We start from the raw sequence: 22,304 nt of genomic DNA, 5'->3' as shown, positions 1-22,304 counted from the left end.
GATTATCACAAAAGAGGTGGATGGTAACCCTAGGACAGTGAGACTGCCCACTTTTCTGAGACTGTAGATCAATCTCTTAATAGTAAAGCGTAAATATTTTAAAAACTTCACCCCTTTTACTTTGAATCCTTTGTCCAAAAAGATACATGATGATAAAGAACTACTACAAAGTGATAAATACATGTTACGTGATTCTGGGTGGCATCTTCATCCATTTGAAGATTATCAGCAGACATATATATGAGCCGTACCCTATCCATAGACGATGCTTATAACCAGGAGAGCAGGCCCGCAGGAACCAAAGGCAAGAAAAGGGAAACTCAGGAGCTGAAGGTGGCAGATCCCAGCCTAACCTGACATAGTCCAGGGAGAAGGCTGTCCTGGCCTGTCTCTCAGTTGCAGGGGTCCTCTAGAGTGAAGGTAGACACATCAGGCTAAAAGTTTCAGGCTGTTTTTAGTGGCATTTAAATAATATCTACCTCCTTGGGTTCCATTTCATGACTATTAAACAACTTTATAATAATTTGGTTTCTAAATGACTTAACCGTCCAGGGCCTATTTAAGAATACTTTCAGAAAAATGGGGCACAGACTATAATCGTTAGTATAAGAAGTAGACTGTGTTTATGGTTTCTACTTTGAAAATATTGTTCACTGGGATATATTTGTTCAGAAATCATTATTATTTTCTGGACTTGCCTTGTGATGAGAAGACTTCAATGTCCATTTCCTTTTATGGATTAATGTTCATTTTACACATATGTTTTGCCCTAGTGTGTCTTAGATTGTAAATCCTTAAAATGCAAAGTTCAGGCTTATTATGATTTCTTTAATTCCTTTAGAGCAAGATGGACACAATAAGGTATTTACTTAACTCCTAAATAAAGTCTCTGCTCTCATAGAGTTTTTATTCCACTAGGAAGAGAGAGAGAATGAACAACAACAAAAAAACATATCACATGGTGACAAGTGATGTGAAGAAAAACAGGAAAAAAGGCTAGAAAGTGACCATGGGTGACCTGAGTGTGGTGGCTTACGCCTGTAATCCCATCACTTTGGAAGGCTGAGGCCAGATTACCTAAGGTCAGGAGTTCGAGACCAACCTGGCCAATATGGTGAAACCCCATCTCTACTAAAAATACAAATATTAGCTGAGTGTGGTGGTGGGCACCTATAATCCCAGCTACTCAGGAGGCTGAGGCAGAAGAATCGCTTGAGCCCAGGAGGCAGAGGTTGCAGTGAGCTGAGATCACACCACTGTACTCCAGCCTGGGTGACAGCGCCAGACTCTGTCTCAAAAAAAAAAAAAAGAAAAAGAAAGTGACCATGGGTGGACTTTGTTTCATGATAAGGTAAGGCATGCAAAGGCCTGAGGGAAGTGAGGGAGTAGGCACATATCAGACTGAGGGAATGGTACATGCAAAGGCCTGAGGGAAGTGAGGGAGTAGGCACATATCAGGCTGAGGGAACGGTACACGCAAAGACTGTAAAGGGGAAGTGAGGCAGTAGGCACATATCAGGCTGAGGGAACAGTACATGCAAAGACTCTAAAGTGAAGGCGTGTTTGGAGTGAAAATAGAGGCCACTGTATGTCTGGAGTGAAGAGATAGGAAAGATGTTCTAAGTCAAGGAAGCACTGATTACCAACGGTATGAAAGAATGGAAGTAAAAAGGCAGAACATCTATATAAAGGGCAGAATAGGGAAACTGCAGAGTCTATTGTGACTGCAGCGTAAGGCACAGGTAGATTTGACAAGAGATGAGGTGGGACTAGATTCTCTGGAAAGCTTCTGTAACTCAAGGAACTTTAGACAGTGGAAAAGCACTGATTTTTAATTGTTTAAGTTTTTTAAATGAATGCATGAAAAAGGTAGATTTCAAGCCATAGAATACTGTATACAGTGACTAGCAAGTCTTTTTCCCTCCCCAATCCCAGTTTTTTCCAGAGGCGACACCATTACTCTTTTGTAGCCTTCCAGGGATATCCAGGTATTTATACCCATGCATATATATATATAAAACTCCCTTGCCTCATTTTGTGTACAAATGGTAGTGTGTCACATGCTCTGTTGTGTACCTAGATTTTGTCATGCAGAATATTCCGGCGAACTTTCCATAACAGGACATCCAGGATTCCTTTTAATGGCAGCATCATATTCTACTGGATGCAAAGGCCTGGGAGCCAAAATCCCTGGGCTCTGGTTCTCGTTTCTTGATTTGTTGCTATTTGTAGTATTCAACTTGTTGCAACTACTATTCATATCTACCATCTCTCAGTTGGACTTGTACAGTAGTCTCTTCACTGGTTTTATTGCAGCTACTCCTGTTCTTGAAAATATTCATCACCTAGTAGTTGGAGTGGTCATAAAAAGATAAATCACATCTGAGCTTGATAGTTAAGAGTTCCTAGATCACATTTCCAAACTGTTTTAGCATGTTGAAGAATGTTAAGGATAGTTTTTAAGTCTGCTTTATAAAAAATTTGTTTCAGGTATTTGTAATCTACAGATATTTGTAATCTGTAATTTACGAAAAATATTCCAAATCTTAAAATGCTATATAAGATTCTATTTCTGGATAAGATGGATGCGATGATTAATTTTATGTGTCAACTTGATTGGGCCAAGATTGGGTGCCAGATATTTGGTCAAATACTATTCTGGATGTGTCTGCGAGGGTGTTTTTGGATGTGATTAACATTTGAATCATAGAGTAAGTAAAGTGGATTGCCCTCCCTAATGTGAGTGGTCCTCAGCCAATCAGTTTAAGGCCTGAAAAGAATAAAAAGGTTGACCCTTTGTTGAGGAAGAGAGAATTCCTGCTGCCCAACTTATTTGAGCCGGGATATAGGTCTTTCCTGGCCTTCAGACTCAAACTGAAACATCAGCTCTTCTTGCATCTTGAGCCTATGGGTTTTCAGACTGGAACTACCTGTCAACTCTCCTGGTCTCCAGCTCCTGACAGCAGATCTTGGGACTCCTCAGCCTTTATGATCATGTAAGATATAGATATATAACTATAGATATAGATATAATTCCTTAGTTTATATGTCTATATCTCTCTGTGTATATGCATATACACATACACATATACACACATATATATGCAGATAGATAGGTAAATACACACATATGCACATGCACATTCTATAGGTTCTGTTTCTCTGGAGAATGCTAACACAATGGATTAAGCCAGCTTCATCCTGTCTCTCCCACTGAATGTAACTATAAAATCTGGACAGACTGCATGAGCAACTATTTGAAGACAATGTAAAGTAAATAGTAGCAGGCAACTGGGGAAGAATACCTTAATTTGAAATATCACCAAACTGGTGGTGAGTTACCCCTTCTTCCTCCAGGATCCCCCAGCCTGGATTCAGGAAGCCTGAAATCTAGAAATGGGCACCTGGGCACAGAAAGAGAGAGCCCTAGGAGAATCCCTTTTGTTATGAGGAACAGCAAAGGAGTCTCCCAATGCTCAGAGTGAGGCAATTCCCATTTGTTCATTCGTTCTTTGTTTCTTTCTCTCTTTCTGTCTTTCTCTCTTTTTCTCTTTCTCTCTCTCTCTCTTTCTCTCTCTCTCTTTCTTTCTTTCCTCTCTCTCCTGCTGTAGCCCCCAGGCAATCTTCAGCAGATTGGTGGTAGCCACAACAGTGGTCATAGGGGCCCACAGGTGCCTAGAACTTAGGAAAGGAAAGCCTCTTATCTGATCAGAACAGCTGTGGTTGTTTGTTTTCCTTTGTCTTCCCACTGCCTTACTCTGGATAGAGGTACAATAATGGGAAGTGTGGGCAAAGAGGTGTAACTAAAAACCACAACTTTATGGCTGGAGAACTGAAAAAGGGAGGCCCAGGAAACTGAAAAGTACTGGGGAGACTGTGGAGAGGGAGGAGCAGCTTTGGAAAATGATCCCACAAAGTGCTTATGAACAACTGGGCTTACCTCTGAGTTGTGCATGCATAGATACACTCTGAAAAGACTAAAAACTCTGAGAACTGCTCAGAGCACTGGCTGGCCACTAAGCAGCACACACATGTGACAGATCTGAGTAGCACTGAAAGACTTTGAAAATGGACCTTACATCAAAACCACAACCCACAGAAGGCTAGCCAGAACTTGCAGCCTAAAGTCAACCAGATTGATTCCTGGGTACAACAAAAAACATCAATACTCTCCAAAAGATTTAAGTAAGACACAAATCTCCTAACATATAGCATATTCAAATTGCCCTGGACACAACCCAAATTACTCAGCCTACGAAGAACAAAAACAAATCTCAATTCTCATGGGAGAGACAATCAACAGACACCAACACTAAGATGACAGAGAATTATTTGACAAGACTTTAAAATAGCTATTATAGTAATGCTCCAAGAAGAGAAAACTTCCTTGAAATGAATGGAAAGATAGGAAGTTTCAGCAAATAAATAGAATACATAAAGAATAATGAAATGGAAAATTTATAACTAAAAAGATAGAAAAACCCACAAAACTTAAAAACACTCACTGGATGGGCTCATTAGGAGAATGGAGAATGGAGAATAGTCGGTGAACTTCAAGGTAGATCAATAGAAATAGTACAATCTGAAAAAAAAAAGATGGAAGCAAATGAACAGAGACTTGGAGACCTGTGTGATAGTACCCAGTGGTCTAATGCTTATGTCATTGGAGTCTCCGAAGGAAAGGAGAAAGAATATGGTACAGAAATATTTGGGAGAATAATGCCTGAAAATTCCTCTAATTTGAGAAAAGACAAAAACACATTCAGAAACTCAGGTGATTGATGCTAACAAGGATAAGCTCAAAGAAATCTATACCCACATACATGATAAAACTGCTAAAAACTAGGCTGGGTACAGTTGCTCACACCTGTAATCCCAGCACTTTAGGAGGCCAAGGCAGGTGGATCACTTGAGGCCAGGAGTTTGAGACCAGCCTGGACAGCATGGTGAAACCCCATCTCTACTAAAAATAGAAAAAGTAGCTGGGCATGGTGAGGCTCACCTGTTATCCCAGCTACTTGGGAGGCTGAGGCAGGAGAATTGCTGGAACGTAGGAGGTGGAGGTTGCACTGAGCCAAGATTAAGCCATTGCACTCCATCCTGGGTGACAGAGCAAGACTCTGTCTCAAAAACAAAAACACACACACAAAAACCAGCTAAAAACTAGAGAAAAAGAAAAATTGTAAACAACCAGAGAGAAACAAAACATTATAGGGGAAAAATGAAAAATTCAACGTATGATGGATCTCTCACCAGAAACCAAGAGGACCAGAGAGAAGTAGAACAAAATTTTTTAAATGCTGAGGTGCCACAAAAAAGAAGGAAATCATGTCCTCTGCAGCAACATGGTTGCAGCTGGAGACCATTATCCTAAGTGAATTAATGTAGGAACAGAAAATCAAATATCACATATTCTCGCAAGTGGGAGCAAAACATTGGGTACTCATGGACATAAAGATGGCAACAATAGACACTGGGTACTACTACAGCAGGGAGGGAGAGAAGCGGGAAAGACTGAAGAACTGTTGGTTACTATCCTCACTACCTGAGTGATGGGCTCATTCATATCTCAAACCTCAGCATCATTCAATATATCCATGTAACAAACCTATACAAATACCCCCTTAATCTAAAATAAAGGTTGAGCTTTTTTTTTAGGTCCTGAGAGAAAAGAACTGTCAGGCCCAGAATTCTATATCCTGCAAAAATATCATTCAGAAATGAAATTAAAGACATTCGCAGATGAAAGAAAACAAAGATTTGTTGTCAGTAAACCTGCTCTAAAAGAATTGCGAAAGGACATTTTTTAAACAGAAGGGAAATAATACCAGAAGGAAACTTGGCACATCAGGAATGAAGGAAGAACAACAGAGTGATAAATGTCTGGGTAAACATTCTTTTCCACTGAGTTCTTTTTTTTTTTTTTTTTTTTTTTTTTTGAGACAGAGTCTCGCTGTGTCTCCCAGGCTGGAGTGCAGTGGCGTGATCTCGGCTCACTGCAAGCTCCGCCTCCCGGGTTCACACCATTCTCCCGCTTCAGCCTCCCAAGTAGCTGAGACTACAGGCGCCCGCCACCACGCCCGGCTAGTTTTTTGTATTTTTTAGTAGAGACGGGGTTTCACCATGTTAGCCAGGATAGTCTCGATCTCCTGACCTCGTGATCCACCCGCCTCGGCCTCCCAAAGTGCTGGGATTACAGGCTTGAGCCACCGCGCCCGGCCTCCACTGAGTTCTTTAAAATACATTTGATGGTTAAAAGCAAACACATGAACATTGTCTTCTAGTGTTTTCAGCATATACTTCAACAGATAAAATATATTAGACAATTATACCATAAAAGCAGAAGAACAAAAGAATATGTGGTAAGATTTCTACATTCCACTTAAAAGTGGTAAAAAGTAGATTCTGTGTAGGCTGTGAAAAGTTAAATGTGTATTAGGATAATCCCTAGAAAAACTTAAAAATATATATACAAAAACACATAATCAAAAATATAATATATACATTAAAATGAAATACTAAGAAATGTTCAAATAACCCGAGAAAGCAGGAAAGAGGAAAACAGTGGAATTGAAACAGCAAATGAAATGCAAATAATGAAATGATAGATCTAAGTCCAAACATACCAATAATTACATTAAGTGTAAACACACCAATTAAAAAAGAGATTATTAGAGGGTATAAAAAGTGCCATAGTCCAGGTGCGGTGGCTCACACCTGTAATCCCAGCACTTTGGGAGGCCGAGGTGGATGGATCATGATGTCGGGAGATTGAGAGCATCCTGGCCAACATGGTGAAACCCCATCTCTACTAAAAATACAAACAATTAGCTGGGCATGGTGGTGCACACCAGTAATCCCAGGTACTCAGGAGGCTGAGGCAGGAGAATCACTTGAACCCAGGAGTCGGAGGTTGCAGTGAGCTGAAATTGCGCCACTGCACTCCAGCCTGGCAACAGAGCGAGACTCCATCTCAAAAAACAAACAAACAAACAAACAAAAAACCATAACTCAGGTATATGCTGTCTACAAGAAACTCATTTCAAATGTTATATAGGTATGTTAAAAATAAAAAATGAAAATATATATAACACATAAACCCTAATCAAAACAAAGGTGGAGTAGCTACATTAACATCAGACAAAACAGACTTCAGAGCAAAGAAAATTACTAAGACTAAAGAGGGATATTGTGTAATGATATAAGTTAATTCATTAAGGAGACATAAATCCTAAATGTGTGTCTATCTAACAATAGAACTTAAAATACATGAAACAAAAACTAACAAAACTGAAAGAAGAAATAAACTCCCTGGCCAACATGGCGAAACCTCATCTCTACTAAAAGTACAAAAATCAGCCAGGCATTGTGGCAGACGCCTGTAATCCCAGCCACTTAGGAGGCTGAGGCAGGAGAATTGCTTAAACCTGGGAGGTGGAGATTGCAGTGAGTTGAGATTGTGCCACTGAACTCCAGCCTGAGCGGCAGAGTGAGACTCCTTCTCAAAAAAAAAAAAGAAATGGAGAAACTCAGAATTACAGTTGGCAACTTCACACTCCTCTTTCAGTAATAGAACTCATAGACACAAAAATAGCAAGGATATAGGAAAAATAAACATGTCAACCAAGTGGACCAAAAGAAATTCCCATCAGTAGGGGAATGGTTGAAAAAGCTATAATAAATAACATTTACAACCAAGGTTTCTACATACTACACAACTCTAGGGGTCCATGCACATAAACTTTTGAGTCATGTGGTGTGTAACCTCCTTAAGTGTATGCAGTGGTCCTGCCCACACTGTAGAATGTTATGCATCCTTTAGGAAACATGAATAGTTCACTTGGAGGGGTTGTATTATTTTTGAAGGAAAAAAACAATATACAGAAAAACATACATCGTGTCATTTCATTTTTCTAAGACAGATGCATATATGTGCATATGTGTGTGTGTTGGCATATGAATGTTTGAGAATGTTGGTGAAGTGAAAATATACATACAACATGGTTGCTAAGAAGGTAGAAGAAGTGAACAATGTGGGTGGGGGAGAGAAGAGCAGTGGACAGGGACCCAAGCGAAAACCAGGAAAGAAAAATAAAACCTGCATTTCAAAAAACATGACATTTATGCACTTAAATAAAATAATGAGTATCTGTAAAAAATAGTTTTAAAAGTAATTTCAAATATAAAAGAGAAAAATATTATTTCAGTTGCTTAAAACTTTTCAATGATTTCCTATTGCACTGTAAATAAAATCCAAACTCTTTACCAAGACCTACGTGATCTGGTCCTATCTACCTCTCCAGACTTATGTGCTACTACTCTCCCCTCCCCAGGCGTCTCTTTCTGGACTGAAGGACTTCACAGTCACAGTTCCCTCTACCTCAAATGCGTTTTGCCACTGGTCTTTGCATGACTGGCTTCCTCTCATCTGTGGCAGACTCTGTGATTTGCCTACCCAACAGCCACCCTCTCCTTCTTCCTTACCAATAGGATACTGACTTTAGTTGGGAGAGCAATATGTCCATTTAAAATTCTTGATCTCCCAGGCTCCCTTATGACTAGGAGTGATACAGTTCTGGCCAAAGGGGTGTAAGTAGAAGTTACCGGCATGGCTTCTTGGTAAGCTTTCTTAAAAGAATGGAACCAGTTGGCATCCTCTGTCTTCCCCTTCCTTTTCTGCATTTTTAAGCCATGAAAATGGTTGTGAAGCTAGAACTGAGGTTCTCAAAGTGTGCTCCCCAGATCAGCCGTCTCAGCATCACCAGGGAACTTACATATGCAAATTATCAGACATCACCCTAGACCCACTGAATCAGAAACCCTGGGGGTGGGGCCCAGCAATCTGTGTTTCAACAAGCCCTTCAGGTGAGTTTTATACCTGCTGAAATTTGAAAGCCACTGGGCTAGAAAATAGAAGTCTCTTTAGAGATGGCAAAGCAATTGGATGAAGTTAGTAGGCCTCTTGCACCAAACTTGGGCTGCCTCCTCTGGACTTGCAGATGTGTGAAAAATAATTCCTGTTTGGTTAAGCTACTGTGGTTAGGTTTCTGTTACATGCAACTGAATGCAATTCTAATGTTAAATCATTTAAAAAATATCAGCTTAAATGTTACCTCCTTAGGCCTTCCCTGACTGCTCTGCTTACACCCTTCATCCCCACCAAAGTCCTTCTCTATCATCCTATCCTATTTGCTTCCTTTAGACTACTCATCACACCCTGAACTCTTCTCACTTACTTGCTGTGGTTTGTTTCCCCTTTAAACATGTCAGCCTCACACCGGTAGAGTCTTTGTCTTTTCATCACTGTGCTCCAGCACATTATTAAATAGATAATACACAGTATCTGGCATGTAACGGGTGCCCTGTAGTTAGTTATGGAATGATATATAGAACTTTGCAATTATACATTCCACTTAAAATCATGTATTTTGAAACGTTTTAATGAAAAAAAGATTCATTACAGATAATTTCATGATTTTCAGGAAAAAATTTAATTGTAAAAGTAACACACATGTAAAAAGGATACAATATAGAAAGGTCCTCCATGCTTTCCTATGAACACTTGCTACCCTACTCTTAAGCAGCCTATCAATTCTAAAAACCATGAACAACTAATAAAATAGCTATGTAAATATTAAAAGCTGTACAGAAATGAGTTGTATGAATTCAGCCTGTCTTTGGCGTCCTCATCTTTCCATCAGCATCATTTTGTGCTAAATCAATCAAAGTGGGGGACTTGTTTAATAATAAAACTTCACATTAAATTTAAACAAAAACATTCAAATAAAAGTAAAAATTCTGATCAGTTTTCTTATGCATGCCACAAGATACATACAGTTAGGTTTTAACCTGGGAGAAAAAAACATTCCTTCACTCATGTCCCTATTTTGCCTCTTCTAGTAATCTCAAGCTTGGTCCAAGACTAACATCACCACAAATAAGTGAGGCTTTTCTGGCACCAGCCCATGCACATTTAGGAAACGGATATAGATTGGGTATTCCCTGCAGATAAATTTGGGGTCTCTGCTCTCTGCTTGTGCGAGTGAACCAAGAAACCTCAGTGGTTCTGCAATGGGAGAGGTGAATGTTCTCTTATCTTTACCTCATACAAAACTGCTCTGGTCAACCTTTGGAAATCCATATTCCTTGATTATTTCTTTTTGACAAGTTGTTTTGTCATATGTAAGGAAATTATATAAATACATTTCTTTTAATGAAGGACAAAACAATCAACTAGAAGAAAGTATAGTGCTTCCTACTTAGACCTGTCCAGTCTTTCTTGAGGGGCTCTTAGGATCTAGATAAGCCACTACTAAGAAAGCAAGGCAGCAAGAAGTGCCAGAGGCAGAGTTGGGGGCTGCTCACTAAGGAAAAAAGGAGTCCTGAGATTTGTCAAGACCATTTCCTCCCTCACAGAATTGGGAGAAATTAGATTAGAGTTTCCTGGGAGTTCCTTCCAAATACTTGGAGCTGTAAGAATTTCATGTCAGTAGCATCCCAAGTGCAAACTTTTGAGAAGTTTCTAGAAGCCAACATCAGCCCAACATGGTAGATTTTCTTTTTTTTTCTTTACCAGTGAAATAAGCATTTTATTCACGAGAGGCAATGACTTTAGTTTTCCACTTAAGCAGCTTCCATCTTGAATTGTATCAGACCCAGCATCAAACGTACCAGCCTTAGTTTAGTACTGAAAACATTCTATAAGGCTGGGCTCTCCCTCATAACAGTGCATCAGAATTATCTGGGGGGCTTGTTGAAAATAATGCAGGTTCTGTAGCTTCACTCCCGGAGGTGCTGATTCAGCCGGTCTTGAGTGGGATCTAGTAATCTGCATTTTCAACAAGGCTCTCCAGATGATTCAAATGGAGATGGTGTGAATTCTACAATTTGAAAAACATTGGCCTTAGGAGAAGAGGCCAAAATTGCTTCTTTCCCAGAATAAGACCTACTGCAGACAGTGACCCAAGACAGCCAGACTATCCAAAGGTCCTCCCTGGAGAGGCCTCTGGTGAGAAGTTCATCTAGACTCCTCCTCAAAGACTCACTCAGGGTTGCGAGTCTCCATAGTGGCCAACTCTGTAAGTGAATAAAAAACTGGGCCCAGCACTTAGCTGGACTTGAGAATAAACAGCAAAATCTCAAGGTACCAGAAAAGTTTTTGTTGGTATTAGAGGCCTATAGTACAATCTTTTACTTTGCTCTGCTTCCTTTTCATTGATGTGGAACTAAGGAAGCCAAATAGACCCACACAGATAATATGTTGTTTGGGTATGGGTGAATGTATACAGCTAAAGCGAACTCTGTCTGGGGAAATTCAGCAGAGTGGATTCCAGTTTGATAAACAGCATCAATAATTGACTGTACATCAGTGTATGGCATCTGGATGGGAAATCCCGTGACCTGGATCAAAGACAGAACAGCACATAAACCCACATTACAACTGGGTAATCTGGAATTACTGTATGCAAAAAGATCACAAAAACCTCAAAGAAATAGTACTCATAAAATACTATCATAGTTGTCTGTGGGTGCTAAATTATGTTCTAGGTACAGTTAAATGCTTCACATACATATTTAATTCTCAAACAACCCTATGAGGTAGGTATTATTATAATCCTTACTTTACAGATAGAGAGGAGCACAACCAGGTCTGAGTCCAAAGCCTGCACAGGTAGCATTCCACAAACTTTCTAGACAGCAAACTGCTGGTGAGAAAATTACTTGATTCTACATATGGGGGATTTAAGTGAGAATTTCAGAACAATTTATTCAACATCGATTCAGCTTATGTTTACTAGGTGACTACTACATGACGGGATTAAAGGATTGTGGAACACGGTCCTACGGAAAATTACCTATTTAATAATGTATAGATGACAACCATTCTTTCACACTGTAATTGCTTAACTCAGGAGGATTTTCCTGATCCTTAAATCTGTTCACATGCTCTTCCCATGTAGTTGTGTAGCACACTGTCCTTCCCTGAGCTTATTTAATAAAATATATTGCAGTTACCTGTTTTCTGGTCTCTCTCTAACCCATAATCTCTGCAGATGTACAAGACTGTATCTGTCCTGTGTACTACTATAACTCCAGTGCCCAGCAAAATGCCTGGCACATAGAAGAAAAAAATAGATAGCATTTACTAAATACTTAATAGGTGTTGGGTGCTATGGTAATTATTAACTCACATAATCCTCAAAACAATGATAGAATAGGTAACTTTTAAAAAAATTCCTGTTTTCTAATGGAGTAGAGGGTATAGAGAGATTCGGTCACTTGCCCTAGGTCAAAGCTACTGAGTAGTTAAACTAGGATTTGAGCATGGGCTGCAGGGTTTAGTCCAGTTTTATTATTGTAGACTATGTATTACTAAATTGATTATTTTACATAGGTACTCCACATTTTAAACCTTGGCTTATATTTCTGCTTTGTTATCTGTTTATCCCCTAATTCTACTAAAAACAAAGCAAAACCTGCCTTGCTTCTTTTACCATATGAAGAAAGAGCAAGAAGGTGTATTATATGTACAAGAGCCCCTTTTCTGCTAGCACTTTTTTTTTTCTGTCAGTTTTTTTGTTTGTTTATTATACTTTAAGTTCTAGGGTACATGTACAAAACATGCAGGTTTGTTACATATGTATACATGTGCCATGTTGGTGTGCTGCACCCATTAACTCATCATTTACATTAGGTATATCTCCTAATGCTATCCCTCTCCACTACCCCTTCCCCACAATAGGACCCGGTGTGTGATGCTCCCCTTCCTGTGTCCAAGTGATCTCATTGTTCAGTTCCCACCTATGAGTGAGAACATGTGGTATTTGGTTTTCTGTTCTTGTGGTAGTTTGCTGAGAATGATGGTTTCCAGCTGCATCCATGTCCCTACAAAGGACATGAACTCATCCTTTTTTATGGCTACATAGTATTCCATGGTGTATATGTGCCACATTTTCTTAATCCAGTCTGTCACTGATGGACATTTGGGTTGATTCCAAGTCTTTGCTATTGTGAATAGTGCCACAATAAACATATGTGTGCATGTGTCTTTATAGTAGCATGACTTACAATCCTTTGGGTATATCCCCAGTAATGGGATGGCTGGGTCATATGGTATTTCTAGTTCTAGATCCTTGAGGAATCGCCACACTATTTTCCACAATGGTTGAACTAGTTTACAGTCCCACCAACAGTGTAAAAGTGTTCCTATTTCTCCACATCCTCTCCAGCACCTGTTGTTTCCTGATTTTTTTAATGATTGCTATTCTAACTGGTGTGAGATGGTATCTCATTGTGGTTTTGATTTGCATTTCTCTGATGGCGAGTGATGATGAGCATTTTTTCATGTGTCTGTTGGCTGTATGAATGTCTTCTTTTGAGAAGTGTCTGTTCATATCCTTTGCCCACTTTTTGATGGAGTTGTTTGTTTTTTTCTTGTAAATTTTATTGAGTTCTTTATAGGTTCTGGATATTAGCCCTTTGTCAGATGAGTAGATTGCAAAAATTTTCTCCCATTCTGTAGGTTGCCTGTTCACTCTGATGTTCAAACTGATGATGGTTTCTTTTGCTGTGCAGAAGCTCTTTAGTTTAATTAGATCCCATTTGTCAATTTTAGCTTTTGTTGCCGTTGCTTTTGGTGTTTTAGACATGAAGTCCTTGCCCATGCCTATGTCCTAAATGGTATTACCTAGGTTTTCTTCTAGGGTTTTTATGGTTTTACGTCTAACATTTAATTCTCTAATCCATCTTGAATTAATTTTCGTATAAGGAGTAAGGAAAGGATCCAGTTTCAGCTTTCTACTTATGGCTAGCCAATTTTCCCAGCACCATTTATTAAATAGGGAATCCTTTCCCCATTTCTTGTTTTTCTCAGGTTTGTCAAAGATCAGATGGCTGTAGACGTGTGATATTATTTCTGAGGTCTGCTAGCACTTTGATCTTGGAATTCCCAGCTTCCAGAACCATGAGAAATAAATTTCTATTGTTTATAAGCTTTAAAATAAAGCAAAACAAAGCAAAAACAACTTCCCCCCTGTTCATGAGTGAATAGTGCCTGTAGATCCCTCCCTTCCCACCTAAGTACTCAACTCCCAATAGATTCCTTACTTCATCTCAGAGAGTTCCCTAGCAGACACCCTCCAGTCTATTGCATGGTAAGGGGACGGAGTCTATCTCTCGGGAGGCTGAGGTTTTCAAAAACCCACTGAGCCAGTTTATAGGGAAGAAGAGGTGAAAGGATGCCCAGAGCTTGGGGTAGAGTAGAAGGAAAGGAGGACCCTAACAATATACTAGATGCCCACCATGTTTGTTTATGGACTTGCTGAGTTTGAGATGTCTTTTTACCATCCAAAAAAGATGTCAGTGGCCTGACTGAATGTATAAATTTAGAAGTACAGTAGGCCCTTCATATCCATGGGTTTCGCATTTGAGGATTCAACCAACCACAAATTGAAAATATCCAGAAAAAAATAAAAATAAAAAATAGCAGGCTGGGCACAGTGGCTCATCCTGTAATCCTAGCACTTTAGGAGGCTAAGGCTGGAGGATCATTTGAGCCCAGCAGTGCAAGACCAGTCTGGGCAATATAGTGGAACCCCACCTTTACAAAAATATTTTAAAAATTAGCCAGGCATAGTGGCAAGTACCGTAGCCCCAGCTACTCAGAAGGCTGAAGCAGGAGGACTGCTTGAGCACAGGAGTTTGAGGCTACAGTGAACTATGATCACACCACTATACTCCAGCCTGGGTGACAGAGTGAGACCTCGTCGCAAAACAAACAAAACAACAATAAAAAAACAGAAAACGATATAGTGTAACTATTTATAATTATTACTTATAATACCTAACTATTGTGTCAGGTATTATCAGTAATCTAGAGGTGACTTGAAGTATACAGGAGGATGTACATAGATTATATGCAAAGACTATGGCATTTTATATAAGGGATTTGAGCATCTCTGGATTGTGGTATTTGTGGGGGTCCTGAAATAAATCTCCTAATGATACCAAAGGACCACTGTAATTCGCATGTAGAAGATAATGAAGCTTGCCTGGAGTCCTCTTGCCCAGAACCAATAACAGGGAATTGACCTATGACTAGAGATTTTTTTAATTTAGTTTTTTGGTTGCAGAGTGGTTTCCTTTTGGACATCTCTTTGCAAAACCTGTAATTTATACATCATAAAACATATAACTGTTTCCAAGTTAATGCCATGCAATACGGTCCTAGTAATAATTCTTCAATACATTTGCAGTCTCTTGGTTTATAAGTAAATGCATTTTTTTAATTTTTAATTTTTGTGGGCACATAGTGTATCATAGTGTATATATATACTATATGTATATGTACCATATATATAGAGAGAGAGTACATGAGAAGATATTTTGACGTGGGTATGCAATGATGCAATGCATAATAGTCACATCATGGAAAACGGGCTATCCATCCCCCCCAAGCATTTATCCTTTGTGTTATAAACAATTCAATTATACTCTTTAAGTTATTTTTAAATGTGCAATTAAATTATGATTGACTATAGTTACCCTGTTGTGCTATCAAATACTAGGTCTTATTCATTCTTTCTATTTGTATCCATTACCCATTCCCCACCTCCCTCCGAACCCCCCACTCCCCTTCCCAGCCCCTGGTAAGCTTCTACTCTCTATCTCCATGAGGTCAATTGTTTTGATTTTTAGATCCCACAAATAAGTGAGAACATGTGATGTTTGTCTTTCTGTGCCTAATTTCACTTAACATAATGACCTCCGGTTCCATCCATGTTGATGCAAATGACAGGATCTCATTCTTTCTATGGCTGAACAGTACTCCATTGTGTATATTCACCACATTTTCCTTATCCATTCATCTATCGATGGAGACTTAGGTTGCTTGCAAATCTTGGCTCTTGTGAACAGTGCTGCAACAAACATGGGAGTGCAGGCATGTCTTCCATATTCTCATGTCCTTTCTTTTGGGTATATGCCCAGCAGTGGGATTGCTAGATCCTGTGGTAGCTCTATTTTTAGTTTTTTGAGGAACCTCTAAACTATTCTCGATAGTGGTTGTACTAATTTTACATTCCCATTAACAGCGTATGAAGGTTTCCTTTTCTCCACATCCTCTCCAGAATTTGTTATTGTCTGTCTTTTGAATAAAAGTCATTTTAATTGGGGTGAGATGATACCTCATTTAGTTTTGATTTGCATTTCTCTCATGATCAGTGATGTTGAGTACCTTTTCATATGCCTGTTTGTCATTTGTATGTCTTCTTTTGAGAAATGTCTATTCAAGTCTTTTGCCCATTTATTTTAAAAATCAGATTTTTTTTTCTTATAGTTGTTTGGGCCCTTCATATATTCTGGTTATTAATCCCTTGTCAGATTGGTAGTTTCTGAATATTTTCTCTCAATCTTTTCACTTTGTTGATTGCTTCCTTTGTTGTGTAGAAGCTTTTTAACTAGATGTGATCCCATTTGTCCACTTTTTCTTTGGTTGCCTGTGCTTACGGGGTATTACTCAAGAAATTTTTGCTCAGACCAATGTCCTGGAGGCTTTCCCCAATGTTTTCTTGTAGCAATTTCATAGTTTGAGGCCTTAAATTAACTCTTTAGTCCAGCTTGATGTGATTTTGCATAAGGTGAGATATGAGGGCCTAGTTTCATTCTTCTGCATAAATGAATATGCAGTTTTTCCAGCATCATTTATTGAAGAGACTGTCTTTTCCCCAATGTATTTTCCTCGTGCCTTTGCTGAAAATGAGTTCACTTAGGTGTGTGGATTTGTTTCTGGGTTCTCTATTCTGTTCCACTGGTCTATGTTTTAATGCCAGTACCATGCTATTTTGGTTACTATAGCTCTATAGTATAATTTGAAGTCAGGTAATGTAATTCCTGCAGTTTTGTGGGTTTTTTTGCTTAGGATAGCTTTGACTATTCTGGGTCTTTTGTGGTTCCACATAAATTTTAGGATTTTTTTTTCTATTTCTGTGAAGAATGTCATTAGTATTTTAATAAGGATTGCATCGAATCTGTAGATTGCTTTGGGTAGTATGGACATTTTAACAATATTGATTCTTCAGTAAGTGTATTTTAATGCTACAGCATCTATCTTTAAGGATCAAGATAAAAGGCATTTCAGAAATATTTAAGACTGCTATTATTTAGCAATTAACAACATAGATAAAACAAATGTCACTAATGCATTAAATCATATACAAACCCAATAAAATTGTAGTATTCTTTCAAATTCATTATCTCCTTCAGATGAAACAAAGCTTCCTATGCCAAATTCCAGCTTAGGAAGGATTTGTCGCAAAATAAAAGTACATTGTCGATTCCAATGTGTTGGGTGTTTAGGTCGCCATTCCATCACTTTACTCTTCAGAGTCCTTTCGATCCTAAGGTAAGAATCCAAAGGTAATTTTATGACAAGTTATAACTCATTTAGTAAATGTAATGAGTTTTGTGACTTTTTTTTCTTTGAGACAAAGTCTCACTCTTGTCCCCAGGCTAGAGTGCAATGGTGAGATCTTGGCTCACTGAAACCTCTGCCTCCCAGGTTTGAGCGATTCTCCTGCCTCAGCCTCCCGAGTAGCTGGGATTACAGGCACCTGCCACCACAGCTGGCTAATTTTTGTATTTTTAGTAGAGATGGGGTTTCACCATGTTGGCCAGGCTGGTCTCGAACTCCTGACCTCAGGTGATCCGCCCTCCTCGGCCTTCCAAAGTGCTGGGATTACAGGTGTAATCCCACCATGCCTGGCCTGTGACTTTTATTCAAGTATGAGAATGATACTTTTTGGACTTAGGAGGAAACCAGACCTCTATAGCTAAAGGTATCTGCCATCATTCCCATTAATGAAGTTGGGGAGAGGCAGGCTCTTACTTGGCTTGGGAAGACAAGAAGCCTCTTGGGGATAGCCGGCAATTAACTCTCCAAGGCACATCTCTCTTCCAGTTACCCGTGTGTAGGCAGCTGCCTACTGGGTGTGATTTAACAACACCTACCATCTGATTACTGGGTTGACATTCCTACTTTTCAATACTTTGACTTGGACATTTTGTTTCCAAGAAACTGCCCTTATAAAAATCCAGACATCTGGTCTGGGATGATGTTAGCAGGGATGGGATTATTACACGAGTTAATTTAGCAAGCTGAGTTGGGAGGAAACAAGGCATTGGACAGGTAAGTTTGGTGATCAGCTTCCCCCTATTTGAATGTAAGCTCCAGAAGGGCAGGGATTTTTACCCATATATATCCAGGCCCTGGAACAGTGCCTGGGGATGAATATGCCAGGGAGGAGAGAGAGGGGACACAGTGTGGGTTGGTTGATGGGGCTCTCCTGAAAAGCCTCCCTGTGCAGGATGACTGTGTGGCATTGATTCTCTTACTGCAGTGTGTGTTATAGAAGAAGGTGCTGGAGGTCTCTTCTTAGCTTAGTTCATAGTGCAACTAAGTAGTTTGGAGTTTGTAGAGGGTCTCAATAGTGGCTATGCATCAGAATCACCTGTAGGGCCTTATCAAAATGTTTCACCTCCAGATACTGATCCAGGGATGCTGACATCTGTATTTTTAAATAGTTTCTATAAGCAATTATAATGAAAGCCAGTTGGGAACCATTTCCCTGTTGCATTTCTTCCTTTTTTGTTCAGAACTGGGAAACGAAGAGTAAGAATGACAGGTGGGGGCCTGGGGGGAGATGTGTGCTAGTGAGAAAGGGAGTGGCAAAGTTGCTTTGGTCATGCTCTGTGTTGCTTTGTTGGTAGTGGCTTCCATGCCAGCCTGCTATGTGAGTGTGAGCCACTGGAGACAGTCAGATCTAGAAGCCTCTGACACACATGGCCTGGGAGTGAGTCCTGCTGCAAAGCCTGTGGCCCTCTGGGCTTGACTGACTGACTTCCTCAGGCACTTATGTGTAGGTGCTTGGGAGGCTGGGAGTGTCCAGCAGTGGCAGTACTGCTGTTTCTACGGCCTAACTGGGATGTTTTTACCAGATGTCAAGTCATGGGTCATTTACCTTCATGTCCTTTCAAGAAGTGTTGACTACTGCATTATTATTACTATAGGCTCAACAGGCATCTATGTTGAGAACCTTCCAGTGGGGGCCCACAATGTTTCCAGAGTTAACTTAGTCTGTCCCATCAAAGAATGCCCTGGATGGCAGAGGGGCCACTTTTCCATGGATGTAACAAGAGCCAGGTGGTTCAATGTTCAATGGAACTTTTTTTTTTTTTTCTTTTTTACACAAGGCCTCACTCTGTTGCCCAGGCTGAAACGCAGTGGTATGTTGTGTGATCATACCTCATTGCAACCTCAAATTCCTGTGCCCAAGTGATCCTTCCCCTCTTAGTCACTGAGATTACAGGTATATGCCATCATGCCCAGCTAATTTTTTTTGTTTTTGTTTTTAGTAGAGATGAGGTCTCCCTATGTTGCTGGTCTCAAACTCCCGGGCTCAAGTGATCCTTCCACCTTGGCTTCCCAGAAAACTGGGATTATAGGTGTGAGCCACTGGGCCAGCTGGAACCCTTTTCATGCTTCTGCTGCTAACCTAGCAGGTATTTTGAATGGGGTGGGTCAGAAGACTGAAAGGTAACCCAACAAGAGATTAGGGAAAACACAGTACCTATTCCTTAGATCTTCTACCATGCTTTTATCAGTTTCAAAATACATTATTTCTTCAGGCTGAAATAGACAACCAAAAGTCAGGATAGATTCTAGAGACCACATTTATATCACAGTCACTCCTGGAATGCCAGCTATAATGAGGAGGAAGACAAACCAGGCTTCTGTGGCAAAAACACTCAATTCCATAGGTAACATGCAGACCACAGCATTTCCTTTTATTTTCACACTGCTTCACCAGAACGGGATGGGGTTTACAAAAGATATATTTTCATGGGTAAAACAACCTGGTGCCCCAATTCATTTTTCAAACAAGTATTTGACACATTATGGATTCTACCAAATAATCTTAGGCAGCTGCACTGGTGTCTTCCACTGTGACCTTGGCAAAGTCTTTACCTCTTTGTTCCGAGTCTTTAGGATAGGGATAATAATGGTACCTACTGCTCTAGGGTTTTGTGAAGATTTTAAAATAAAGTAATACATGTAAACCCTGGCACATATGGAATGCTCAACAACCATCAGATATTATTATCATTCTAACATGGTTGATCATCTTCCTTCTTTGATTATTTGTTTCTTTCAGCTGGAAGAAGCCAGTTCTTTGTGTTTGTGTGTGTGTATGTACACAGTGCGTACACACACACACAGAAAGAGAGAGAGAGAGAGAATCCATCTCAACCTCCCCTGTCTCCAAGCCTTTGCCTGGAAGAGTGCTATTCCACATTTCTTCCAGTTCCCTTCCTGGGCAGGATTTGCTGAGAGGAGAGGACGACTTCTCAAGTTCCTTGCCAACCCAACCCTCAACTCCTTGCAGGGCTCACATGGACAAGAGTAAGGGGCTGGGTTTAGACAGTTTTTACTTTGGGTATTCCTGAGCTGAGGAAGAGGCAGCTGTAGGGACAGGGACAGGGACAGATGTTTCCCCCTCGTGAATGGAATGAGGGTTATGTAAAAAGGAGGCAACATTTGATAGGCCTCTAGGTTCCTAACTGTGGCCTCCAGACTGGCAACCTCACATCTGGGAACTTGTTGGAAACACAAATTCTTGGCCCTCACCTGAGATTACTAAATCAGGAACTCTGTGAGTGAGGCCCAGCAACTTATGTTTTAACAAGTTCCCCTTCCGCTGGCTCTGATGCCTGCCATGGTGGAGGAGCACTGGATTAGAGATGGTCCCAGGCACAGGGAGGAGCCCCACAGTACAACATGGTAGGGGATGGGAGATACTGAGGAAGGGAAGAATGACTTTGTATCATCTTGCAGGAGCCGACAGCTATCTCACACAGGACAGGTGGATGGAATTCCCTGATTACTGTCCCCAGTGGCTGTCCACCCCTCACTGGGCAACTGCTGTGGATGAGTTAGGCCACCTTCAGGCCTGAAAAAGAGGCCTGGTTTATGCTGACTTGAGAAGTTGATGGTGTGTTTATCCTTTCCTTTTCTGGCAATGGCCTCTTTCTGGGCACTCATGTCCTTCAAAACTTCAAGGGGATATCCCTGTTAACACCACTTCTGAGTACCCACATTCTCCTCACGCACATTCAAATTTGTGTTCACTCTAGGTAGTGGTTTATTCTGGGATGTATGTGGCAAGACAGAAGATGGAGGGTCATGAACCCACAGGAAAGAAGTAAATAGAGATACAAGTTAAACACAACTATGAGTTTTATATTTATAGATTCAACTTGGCAGAAGGCTTTAGCTTCAGCCCTAAGTCAGAGTAGCTTTTACAAACACAGTTTTGATCACAGCAGCCCTTGCCTTAGAGATGCTGGCTTCTGTCTGCCATGAGGACAAAGGCCCAAACTCTCACCAGGACTGTCCACCCCAGCATTGGCCAGCCTGGCCTCTCAGCTCCTGGACAGATATCTCCTTGCCACTACAGGTCTTCCCATTCGCTGTTCCTGCTGTCTTTCGGGACCATTCTCATTCCTGACTTTTATCTAGGCCAGCTCCTGCTCACCATTCCTCACTCATGGTTCTCATCACTCTTTCCCAGGAAGCCCCTACAACTCCCCTCCCTCAGGGCCTCCTGCTGTGCACTCCTCAAAGCACCGTCATATCTTCTGTAACAGCATTCATCACTCTGTACTGCACTTGCTTGTTCCCTTCTGTTTCTTCCTCTAGAATCCAAGTTCCAAGAACACTGAGACATGTCTTTTTTCTTGTAGTATCTACATCTAACATAATACTGGCTCATAGCGGGAAATCAATAAATATCACCCGAACGAACAAGAGAATGATTATACATTAAACGAACAAGAGCCTCATTTTGAAATAGATTATTCTCCCCCTGGGAGGCAGCAATGCTTTGGTCACAGCTTTGGGATGGGCAAAGCAACGTATGGGCTGTAGAGGCTTTAAATGTGGCTTGCTCAAGAGAGAGAAGCATATTTCCCCTTCTTTAAAATAACTTTTCAAATAGGAAATATAAAAATACCTATATATGCTTGCATCTGCATGGAGAATGTTCGAAGGATGCACGAAAAACTACTGACAGTGACTTCTTTGAGACTGGGAAAGAGATGTTGAAGGAGAAAGAAACCCATCACTTTTTTTTTTTTTTTTTCCGACAGTCTCGCTCTGTCGCCCAGAGTGGAGTGCAGTGATGCAATTTCAGCTCACTGCGACCTCTGCCTCCTGGGCTCAAGTGATTCTCCTGTCTCAGCCTCCCAAG

At 40.4% G+C, this 22,304-nt stretch overlaps 1 protein-coding gene across 1 annotated transcript in view; it reads right to left on the bottom strand.

Annotated features, from left to right (window-relative positions):
* Window positions 1-9,472: 9,472 nt before the first annotated feature.
* Window positions 9,473-22,304, bottom strand: part of CC2D2B (coiled-coil and C2 domain containing 2B) — a 131,147-nt gene continuing 118,315 nt past the window's right edge. The window contains 3 exon segments of the mRNA XM_077946938.1: window positions 9,473-11,400; window positions 17,219-17,396; window positions 19,626-19,684. Coding sequence (XP_077803064.1) covers window positions 11,212-11,400; window positions 17,219-17,396; window positions 19,626-19,684 — 426 coding nt within the window. The 3' untranslated portion in view covers window positions 9,473-11,211.

Source organism: Macaca mulatta, chromosome 9, assembly GCF_049350105.2.
Source record: "Macaca mulatta isolate MMU2019108-1 chromosome 9, T2T-MMU8v2.0, whole genome shotgun sequence".
Taxonomy (NCBI): domain Eukaryota; kingdom Metazoa; phylum Chordata; class Mammalia; order Primates; family Cercopithecidae; genus Macaca; species Macaca mulatta.
Note: the sequence above shows the minus strand (reverse complement) of the source record. Positions and strands in the feature narration are given on the sequence as shown.